General features: G+C 39.8%; 1 protein-coding gene across 10 annotated transcripts in view; it reads right to left on the bottom strand.

Annotated features, from left to right (window-relative positions):
* Positions 1–1252: 1252 nt before the first annotated feature.
* IL1R1 (interleukin 1 receptor type 1) overlaps positions 1253–11759 on the bottom strand; it is a 78072-nt gene continuing 67565 nt past the window's right edge. For all 10 annotated transcript variants that reach the window (XM_086701421.1, XM_086701422.1, XM_086701417.1 and 7 more), the window contains 5 exons: positions 9354–9471; positions 8441–8592; positions 6083–6226; positions 5149–5316; positions 1253–4614 (listed from right to left, as the gene is read on the bottom strand). In XM_086701421.1, the coding sequence (XP_086557547.1) occupies positions 4196–4614; positions 5149–5316; positions 6083–6226; positions 8441–8592; positions 9354–9471 (1001 nt within the window). In that variant the 3' untranslated portion in view covers positions 1253–4195. The remainder of the gene's footprint in view (positions 4615–5148; positions 5317–6082; positions 6227–8440; positions 8593–9353; positions 9472–11759) is intronic.

The following is an 11759-nucleotide window of genomic DNA, read 5'->3' as shown; positions in this document are numbered from 1 at the left end:
GGAATGTGTTAAACCCCTTTACTTTTTAAAAAAATTTTAATTAAAAATAATGTTTTTTATTTGAGAGAGAGCATGGGGCACAGGGCCAGAGGAGGAGGGAGGGAGGGAGAGAGAGAGAGAGAGAGAGAGAGAATCCCAAGAAGCTTCCATGCTGTCAGCACAGAGCCCAACACGGGGCTTGAACTCAAGAACTGTGAGATCACGACCGGAGCCAAAATTAAGAGTCAGACGCTCAACCGGCCGAGCCACCCCGGCGCCCCTGACTCCCTTTCTTTAGACATTAGACACCCATTAAAGCCCACTGTCAGCAGAGGGTCAGCTTGGACGAACACCAGTCCCCACCCCTTGGTGATACAGAGATGCCATGGCTGAGGGGAGCAGGGCTCCTGGCCTCGGTGTCACGCAGCTCTATCTGGCCACTTGTACTTTATTTTTCTGATTGCTTTACTTCCTCCTTGGTGTCAGTTGCCACTTCTGGTTTATTACTCTTCTCTCTCCACTCTATTTGCAGATTCCCATATGATGTGAGGTAACCAGGCGTATTCACAGAATGACTACTAAGCAAACTCCCATTTGCTGAGGGCCCGCTACACGCTAGGCACTTTGCCTGTCAGAATGTACTTCATCTTTCTAACCCTTACACAACTCAGTGAATTAGATATTATACCCATTTTATAGGTGAGGAAACTGGGGCTCAAATAGTTTGTCCAAATTTGCACAGCGAGTCCGAGGCAGGATCTAAGATGGGTCCTCAGACCCCAGGCTGACCTGCCTCCCCAGGCTGGCTCACCAGGTGCCACCAGAGCCCCCCTGCTTGCTGAGAATCTCTCTGAAGCGAGAACAGAACAGCACCGACCATGCAGAGGGCTCTCTGATCTTTAGAGTTTGTGAGCATGGTGAGCTTGCATTGTGGACACGTTGGCCAATTGTGTTCACCTCCTGGGTCAAAGGAGGAACTCAACGAAACCTTTTGCAAAATGTGGAACAGTCCATACAGATGTTGCCCTTGTCTTTTTTGGACTCATAAAGTGTTAACGGTAATAAAACTCACATTTTAATCCATTTTAGAAGCAAGCAAACAAATGGAGTAGAGTTGAGGCTAGAGATGGGATCCAGAGCTCATTGGCTGGCTCGTGGACCCTGAATTCCCCAGACAGAAGGTGTCCTCACCCTACATCAGACCTGGGAGTGTGACCCAGCAAGCCCAGGGCAGGGCCGGCATGGAAACAGATTTTAATGAGGATTCTCAATACCAGCTTTTGCCAATTTTATTGGAAAACAAGTACAGTCCATCGATCAGTGATACATGCTGTACATGAATCTGGTGTTTTACTATATAAAAATACTTGGTATCTGCTTAGAATTGTACAAACACGTTTTTAAAAACCCTTCATCATTAACCAATAAAAATATAATTTATCAAAAATAGCACTGAGAAAAATGGCTCACTACCTTTTCTGTTATTGCAAATAAACAAAGGGAGGTGGAAGAAGGAAGATATAAATTCTGCTAAGCCAGTTTTTGACAACTGGAAGCGAAATGCTTTATGGCAAACTCTCCTTTAAACACTCACACAAACAAAAAAAATTACCATCAGATAATGCAGTAAAATCTAATTAATGGGAAAGGCCTGAAAGGAAGAGCTTAAAAGAGGTTTTCAGGGAAAACAATAAAACAAAGGAAGTTCCCAGGGAACTAGGAGTGTAGCGCCTTCCCCCGGAATCCCCCCTGGAAGGACTGGGAGTGACAGGCGACATGCACTTTCCTGTTGGGGCTCCTCCTGGTCCCAGGGCACATCCCCTGATTCTTGTCCCTCCAGAAATTCCAGGTGCAAATGCCGCTGGTAATTCTTGGTTGTTCTCCCCGCTCCTTACTTTCTGGCCAACTTTGCTGCTAAGTCTAATGTTCGGAATTGGCTTTCGTGACACTACACAGCAAGTATATTTTACAGATGACAGACTAAAAATGATCAGCAATATAATACGTTTTAAGCATCTGATAGGCCTTTTGGGGGCATAACAGCCCCCCTGCCCGAGCCCCACAGACTTCTGGCTACAGTTCGTGTATATGCTGGCAAATAAAAATAAGGCAGTTTTTTAAAAACAACAACAACAACAACAACAACAGTCTCAAAACAGCACTATTCCGTGATGCTGTCAGATTGAATTTAAGAAAAAGCAGGTAGAAAGAGAGGAGGCAAAGCATTCAACTCTGTTTCTGTCTGGCTCTAACTGCTTTCAGGGGGAAAAAATATGCTATATAAGACTGTGTTCACCCATAGCATTAAGCATAAAAAATAAAAAAAAAACATAGGGCCTGTCCATGTTCATACAACTTCTAAAAATGGTGCCCGTGCCCCTCAGCAAATGGCACATGAACGTGGCTTTGCATTTTTCCAGGGTTTCTCTAAGGACTATCATCACGTTTTAAAAAACCGTGTCCTAGACCAAAACAGCAACTTGCTTTCATTTTTAATTCACTAAGAAATATCTACCTTTTGGGAAAGACTATATGACAGCAGAAACATTTTCCGTAAACTCGAAACAATTTTTGTAAATTCCAACACTCAAAAGTTTAGAATTTGGTTTCTTAAAGAAAGCATCTCTAGACTCAGCCACCATCTCAGAAAACAGTCATTTCTTCTCACAAAAGTGCCAGGGTAGGGGCGAAGGGGACACTCGATGACCTGAAGTCAAGCGTTCAGGACACTGCACTAAGAAGCCAGCGACGGAGCTAGAAGCCCTACGTCTGACAGCACTAAGCGTGATTTAAAAAACAAAAAACAAACAAAAACAAAACAAAAAACAGGTCACTTCTTTTCTCTATAAAATTAGGATGATTGTAAAACTTAAATATGAGAATCTGTGGACAGTTTTCAACAAGAAAGGCCCACACAAATCTATGTCACATGTGCTAATTACTCGTGAAGCCACCGCAGACTACAAGAGACAGCCCCTCCTGCAGAGAGCAGGGTCTCTCTAGTTGGGAAACAGAACCACCTTCTCATAAAGTGACGGCCAGCAGACTAAGTGCTATCAGACTGAGAGCAGAGAGCAGGTGTCTCAGGGCAGTTTCTTGGGGAAATCTCTTAGAGAAACAGAGTTGGGGTAAATTTTGAATTTCATACAACTCTGGGGGGTTGGAGAAAATTCCAGAAGACGTTCTGGTCGGAGGAGACTGGAAGGAGAAGCAGAGATGAAGGAACACTAGGGGCAGGTGTGGAAGTGCGCAAAGGCCGACCTGGGAGTTCACAGAGAAGGACAGTGAGGGGCACAGCTGTGGGGACAGACTGGGGGTTTGGGGGCAGCAGTGGCGAAATGCAAATGCATAATTGGGCTTTAGGTCCTAAACCGGGAGAGGTGTTTTCAGTAGGAACAGGAGGAGCTTGGAGCAGCATTTTATGAAGGAAGGCTAATCCGAGAGGGAGGAGGAAGGCATTGGGAAGCTGTCCTTCCAAAGACATGATGAGTCAAGTGGAATGCACAAGAGGAAGGTGCTACAGAAGGGTCACTCCAGGGGGGAAGGCGTCCAGAGTGGATCTATTCTCTGCTACTCCTGCTTTTGAAATGCCCTCTCTCCAGCAGAAAGCTAAGGTGATTTCAAAAACATGCAATCCTTTTTTCACCGAAATGAGAATTTTAAAGGGCTGTGAAATGAAATTCAGTCTCTGGAAACAGACTGCTGGCTGTTGATGGGTAGGGAACATGCGAAGCAAATGGAAAGTTCTCCAAGCATACTTCTTCCCTCCTCTGTGAAATACCAGTCTCACTCTGCCTGCAGCACTGCCAAGGAAAGCCTCTGGGGGGGCCAGTGACCATGCTATCCCCAGGGGCTGGGTCACATCCACCCTCCTTGGACTGTGGACAGCTCCATAAAAACATTTATAGATGATAAATATTTCCTGATTGTTCTTTCCTCTCATTTGCTGTCCTGGTGCCTGTTCTCAGCAGTTCAAACATTTGGACAGGGCATTTGTTGCCTTTTAAAAAGGACTGCCAAGCTCTCGGTTCTGAATTGCCCTGACCTGCTATTGTCACCACATCCTGCTCCCTGAGCAATCCGATTCCAGGTGACCTCAAGGATAAGAGACTCTACACGTGCATTTTATGACTGTACAGTCAGTGAGGGCACAGCCTGGCCTGCAATGCCAGAAGACAGGAGTCACCCAAGGAACTCTTGGCCAAGCTTCCCCCTGCTACCCGAGAGGCACATGCACCTCCCTCTGAAGCTTTTTCTTCGAGTCTGGTCTCATGGCCAAGGACAGTAACTGGTGTTTGGATGAAGGTGGCTGCCGCTGGACGGGCATGTGGTACCTGACATTCTTCCAGAACCTTGTCTTTGCAGACTGCACGCCCTCTCTAAAGTCCCCTGACCAGCGTATGGCCCCATGTTTCCGCTTAATGAATTTAATGGTTTCTGGCATTTTCTCATAGTCTTGGATCGTCTCCAGTTCAAGCAGGACAACTTTAATCCCATCCTGAATGAAAGCATTGTACATTGCTATCTGCTCTTCAGATGAATTCTCCAGCCAGCCCAATCCTGATGCCTCTGGGACCAAAACGATGATCAGTCTTCTGCTTTTCTTTATGTTTTCATTAGTGACGTCAACAATGTCTGAAAACAGGAAGCCCAGCAGAGTAAGTAAAATTTCAATTTATAATCATTCTCTCCCAAACCAAGACCCGACCCCCATCCCCTATGTCGTACAATGTTTTTTTCTCATCCTAATTAAGATTAAAGAAGCTTCTGATTTTATAGACCAGCTTAACACCTGGCCCACAAAAGCTGAATATTTCACTTAGAACTCAGAATACTCCTGGTATAAACTTTAAAGCCTTAAACCATTTGATCTCTTCCACTCTTATTTTACTGTCTCAGTTGTAAAGTAACCAGTGGATCTAACTAGTTCTGAAGTTTTCCAAAACTAAATAAAACTTCGTCAATTCTTGTGCCAACAAAATACAAGAAAAGTAAGTACTTTTTGCAGTTAATAGATGTGGAAATCATCACTACCAACCACTGGGGAGTTCTTAACACTGCCAAATATATACACCTATGCCACAGTTCTTCTAGAAAGATGAAACCTAGCTTTAGCAATTATTTTTACAACCAGACTGGTTTTTTTTTTTTTTTCCGTGACACACATACCTTCCCCAACATAGGCGTCCCTTCCATAAATGAACAGCTTATATCCACACTGCTTTTCCAAGACCTCAGGCAAGACTTTAAACACAAAAATATCTGAGTTTGAGGTGGACCCTTCCCCAAGGGTCTTTGGATATAGTATATATGCATCATAGGTCTTTCCATCTGAAGCTAGAGGGGAAAGTAAAATATTTAGATGTATTTGGATCCAATCTATCTGGACCAAAAGATTTGGTAAAGTCAATACCCCAAACATGCATTTCGGAATGACTTATTAATTTTGTGTGGGGGATGGTATGAATGAAGCAGCAATGCCAAAGTACAACAACTTTTTAAAGTGTTCATCTACAAGTTTCTATTTATTGTGCTTTACACTATGAAGGTGTTCTTATGTTGTTGAATGGCCACCTCAGGTGCAGAGATTGTCTATCTCTTGGTCTGGGAACTATCCTTACCTCACTGGTCTTATCTTCTTCCCCAGTGTCTTGGCCCTGAATTCTATCATTCTTCCTTTTATGTATTATTGCAGTATTGGGTTTTTTTTTTTTTTTTTTGCAAGATTTAAACAAAAGAGAAAGCGAGAGGTTCCCTGACACATGAAAATCATTATTTCTTTCTTTTGAAGACAGATCATGGGGTCATCTATGTCCTAACCAGCATGGAGCAGGCCCTCAACAATGCATATTGGATTTACAAACAGATGCTCTCAATGCCTGTCTACCCCACCATTATGAACACTAAAGCAGTAACCTGGAAAACAATGCTATTTAGTCTATTCAGTTCCAAAACTATAATTATGTACAAGAATAGCTACTATTCTTGCATATGCCACATTTCATTTTAAAATTTAAGTAAACACCCTCTCAGCCATCTTCTACATCGCTTGACTACCCCTTATCTCCAACAAGGAAATATTGCATAGAATACAAAGTTGTACCTTTTGGAGGGAGAAAATCATAGCAAGAATCCCTGTACCAAAGCACAATGTCAACCTTGAAGATTTTGTAGATGAAAACAGAGCATGTAATTACTAGAGTTAACATGACAAACACACCAATTGTGTGCTTCTTGAAATCAGGGACTATGGCAGAAAAGAGGGAAAAAATATATTAGAATCAAAAGAATTAAAAATTTGAGCATACCAAATTAAATATCATCATCCCAGAGAAACCATTTTTGGGATTGGCCTGCAATCCCAAATCCCTGATAATATTAACCTATTCATTATCACAACTTAGTAACGCATACTAATGTACAAAGCCATCTAGAATTGATACTGTATAAAACTGAGGTGCATTGTATTAAATTTCCACCTAAATCTTATAATACAGTTGACCCTTTAACAATACAGGTTTGAACTGTGTGAGTCCATTTATATGCATTTTGGTTTTTTTTTTTTACAATACCATACTGTAAATGTATTTTCCTTATGATTTTCTTAATAGCACTTTCTTTTTTCTAGCTTACTTTATTATAAGAATACAGTATGTAATACATACAACATACAAAGTATGTGTTAATCAACGGTTCATGTTATCCATCACGTTTCCGGTCAACAGTAGACTATTAGTAGTTAAGTTTGGGGAAGTCAAATTTATACTCAAATTTTTGACTGGGAATGGGGGTGTTGGTGCTCCTAATTCCCATGTTGTTCAAGGGTGCACTGTATACAATAACACAGAAAAAAATGCCAAAGACCATGGGATAGAGCACTTCAGAGTAAAACAAGTCAAAGTCACACAAAAGCCTACAAAAGTTTCTGGAGGTACAAGAGTTAGCTGGGGAAAGCTGAAGTTTGGGGGTAAGGAAAGAAAGGGCTTAGGGATGCCATACAGTATGTTTCACTCTTCCACACTCTCTCAGCTCCACTCTAATTATTCATCCAAAGATTACAGCGGAGGAGGGACAGAGAAGTAAGGTGAAGGAGGGGTAATGGGGTGTGGTGTAGAGAAGAAAGAAGACAGTGGCTTCTAAATGACAAGGGCCACGCAGAAAAGAGAAATCTAACAGTTGCATCACTCTACTTTCCCAGTTTGGGTCTTTGATCCATCCGTAGTTGATTCGGGTATGAAACAGAAATCAGGATTGCACATTTTCCAGACTAATATCCAGTTGGCCCAATGAACAGTTCACATTTACAGCCTTAATTAGTGTAGCTTCACACAAGATCATGATACCTGTAGTGTAAATCTTCCAGATTTCTTGTTTTTATTCAAGGCCACCTTGATTATTCTTGTTCTTTTGCATTTCCATGTGACTTTTAGAATAAACCTGCCCACAACAACACACCCACCCAAACACATACCCACACTTGCACAAATACTGTTGAAATTTGGATTGGAATTTTTTTGAATCCATAGATTCATTTGGGGAGAACTGATACCTTTATAATACTGAGTCTTACAATCTATGAACATTGTATAACCTTAGGTCTTCTCTAATTTATCTCAATAATGTTTTTTCTTTTTTAGTTTGTATCACACTTTTGAACAGACTTTGCTAGACTTATTCCTCAGTATTTGATAATTGTTGATACTACTGTAAATGTAATCTTCTAAATTTAGTTTCTGTTTGTTGTTGGTATTTATAGACATACATAGAAATACCATATATATGCACATATATGCATATGTTTATATATAGACGGAAAGACCAGTGATCTTGCTAAATTCATTTACTAATTCTAATAATTTGTCTATAGGTTTTTAAATTTTCCTCCATGTACACATTTATAAATACCCTATTTTTAATTCAACTACAAACAATCAAAATATTACACAAAGATTTTCAATACTGTGTTCGATTACACAGTTGAAGAGAACTAGTGATTTCTGACTTCCTTTCTGAAAAGTGGATATTTAGGCTTCCCCTGTTCATCCATTATTCTGCCATTTACCTAAAAATATTCATCAGATACCTATGATATGCCAGATTTAAGTCACTACTAGCTCTGGATATAGAATGAATGGTAAGATAAATGGTCAGCACCATCACAGAATTTAAGTCAAGGAAAGAAAACTAAGTATGACAGATACTGTGACAGGGACATGGGGTTCTCTGAAGTATGTAACAGAGACACTAACCTTGTCTCTTTGGGCAGAGAGCTTGTTAAGAGCAGACAGCAAGACAGAAAGCTTCCTAGAAGTAGTTCAGCTGACAAGTGAAAGAATAGAAATTTGCCAGGTTAAGAGGAATCCAAGAGCTTCTAAGCAGAGGAAATAGCATTGCAAATCTCAAAATCATGGAATCTTGCAACAGGAAACCAAAACTTCATTTCAAATATTTTGTTGTTTACCTGGATGTATCAATTGGATATATGCTGAATTTATACCATCTGTATTCTTGGCTACACAGGTAAATGGATATAGATAAAATCTACTTTCCACTTCTGAAATATTAAGTACTGTGATGATTGTGTTCTTTCTTTTGGTTGAAGGATTTTCCACTCTGTTCAAAAGAAAGAGAATACATGAAGTTGTTTGAGTAAAACTACTACAACTGAGACATATACACATGGTTTATCTCTTAATTCGCCACATGAATTACAGCAGAAGTTATCACCAGCCCTAAGCACAGGGATAATAATCGGGCTGTTGGCAACACTGATCTGAGATTTTATAGCCCAAAGACCACAGTCAGTGAAAGATTCAGTAGCAGAGATCATGTTAAAATTATCAGCTTCCAAGAAGAAAAAAATGGATGCACATGCTAGTCACCATGGGGCACTGAGAAGAACGCAAGAAACAGGAGATTGGGACAGATGACCAAGGAGAATGCTAAGGAGTCAGGAGCTGATCCCTAGAGAGGAATCAGAAAGCCACTAGAGACTTGAGAGGTAGAGTGCCAGGCTCTTGGCCCACCTAATGAGTCTTTCCTAAACTGCTCTTAAAAACCCGGAATATCATGAAGGGTAATTCAGGAAAGTTGCTTCATTAGAATTCTGTAACACATCTACCTATGGTCAAGAGAATGCCTTCCAAGTGTTCGGAATTTACACCACGAGGACATGTATTTTCACCTTAAGTGTGTAAGTTCTTATAAATCCTGTTTAGCTCAGCAAAACTCAATATGGGCAGCAAAGGGTCAAGGGCCAGTCAACTGACAACTAACTCTTGCTATTCAATGAAACCATCAAGGTTGTATAAAGCATGATATGAAGTGTAATACCAAAACTTCTCGGTTGCACGATAGGCTTTTAGTATACTTACGGCAAATAATCCTCCACCAACACTGGGTCGTCTTCATCAATTAATGACCCATTCCACTTCCAGTAGACAAAGTCACTCAACTGGCCACTGACATTGCAGATCAACTGTAGCCTGGATCCTGCAAAGCAATGTATTTTTAATCAGAGCTATTGATTTTTATCTGATCTATCTAGATTAGTAAATGGCTATTGATTAAAAATTTTAAATTATAGAAAAGTACAAAGAGAAAGAAAAATTGTCCTTAAACCTACCACTCGGAGAGAACCGTGATTAGTAACTTCATGTATCTCATTCTTTGTGTATACGTGAAATTTTTAAAATGAAACATTGTCTACTATTTATAAATATTGTATACTGGGAACTTCAGCTCACATGATCAGCCTTCCAAAAGAGGCCATTTCATGGCTGCTTACTATTCTGTAATACAGATCTACTATGACTAATGGCTTTTCTATTGCTAAACACAATTTGCTTCTAATTTTTCATTATTAGGATTAATATTCTAATGAACACCCTTGTGCATCAATATTATACATATCCTGAAGTATTACTTTATATCTGGAAGTAGAATTAAGAGATAAACATATTTAAAAACTCATCCTCCCTCTTCCAAATGAGACTGTACATATCTACACTTTGTCCAGCAGGGTATGTGAATGCTATCTCACCCCCAAGCCCCCAGATCCCAAATATATTTGCTTAGTCATTGTCCAATGAGAGAATTAAAAATGCCATTTAAATTTTTGTGTGAATTTCTTGGGATACCTGGGTGGCTCAGACAGTTAAGCGTCTGACTCTTCATGTTGGCTCAGGCCATGATCTCATGCTTTGTGAGTTGAGCCCCACATCAGGCTCTGCACAGACAGTGTGGAGCCTGCTTGGGATTCTTTCTCTCTGCCCTTCCCTGCCTCTCTCTCTCTCTCTCTCAAAATAATAAAGAAAGAAACTTCAAAAAAAAAAAAAACAAAAACGTTTCTGCATTTCTTGAAATCATGGTGAATGGACATCTTTTATAAGTTCAGTATCGGTTTGTTTTTAAGAACTGTTTGTTATGCTTACTGTCCATTATTTAATTGCTTCTCATATTAACTCCACTGCTGTATGGGAGCTCTTTATTCACTGAGGATATTAACGTTTTATCATACATGAAAACTATTCCAAATAACTTTCAGAGTTTGTTGCTTTTGTTTTATTTCTGTCTATGGATATTCTTTGATATTTCTCTCTCTCTCTCTCTCTCTCTCTCTCTCTCTCTCTCTCTCTCTCTCTCTCCCTCCCTCCCTCTCTCCCCTTTTTTGGTCAAATTTCTGTTTTATATGTTTTCACAATTTTTTCTAAAAGCTTTAGCACCAAATCAGGAAAATACCCAAGTACATTTTCATTGAGGTATATAATGTTTTCATTGTTCTGACTGTTTTAGTTCTTTACTCTGTCTAGAATGTAATTGGGTATGGTGTGAGGGAGAGATTTAACTTCATGTTTTTATCCAAATAGCTCATTTATAATTTCAGAACCCCTTATTGGATAATAATTTGTAATGCCACTTTTGTCATAAAATAAATTATTTGGGACTTTATTGGTTGAGCTAAATGTGTATACTGATGTCAAGGGTACCACAATCTTAATTACTATAGTTTTAGGGTAAACATTGGTATTATTTAGAGCTCTTCTTGTCAATACTATTTTAATAATCTCATCATTTTAATATTCTGGGTGAATTTAAGAATCACTTGCAAACTTTTGAGCCCATTCATATTTTTGTCAGAATTCCATTAAAACTATAACTTTAGGGGATCCTGGGTGGCCCAGTTGGATAAGCATCCACCTTCAACTCAGGTCATGATCTCACAGCTCTGGGTTCGAGCCCTGCATGGGGCTCTGTACTGACAGCTCAGAGCCTGGAGCCTTCTCTGTCTCCCTCTCTCTCTGCCCCTCCCATGCTCACACTCTATGTGTCCCTCTCTCTCTCAAAAACAAATAACCATTTAAAAAATTTAAAAAAAGTAAAACTACAATTTTAAGAGTTGATATCTTTACAATCTCTAGTTTTCCATACAGGAAAAACATACATTTCTATTAAAGTTTTCCTTAAATTGGCGTTTCTCAAGACTGTTTCCATTATTGCTCCCTTTTGAGTCTTTTTAGACATTTTTACCCTAATTGACTACCTCCCCATGAATTTTTAATACCACAGACATATCTGTTGATTGAAATTTTTTTCCTCTAAATACCAATTTTATCCCCACTGGAAACAACATAGCTCCCACTCCTTGTCAATATGCATGCTTTAAATCTCAATTTTCCTGATATTTATATGTCAGAATTTTTTTCTCCCCTCTAAATCCTATTTATTTTTAAAAGATTTTGCCAAGAAACTATAGACATCTCTATGACATGTTGCAAACA

Source organism: Puma concolor, chromosome A3, assembly GCF_028749965.1.
Source record: "Puma concolor isolate L17-30 chromosome A3, mPumCon1.1.hap2, whole genome shotgun sequence".
In the NCBI taxonomy this organism is placed as follows: domain Eukaryota; kingdom Metazoa; phylum Chordata; class Mammalia; order Carnivora; family Felidae; genus Puma; species Puma concolor.
The sequence above is the reverse complement of the archived record's forward strand: the minus strand, read 5'-3'. Positions and strand labels throughout refer to the sequence as shown.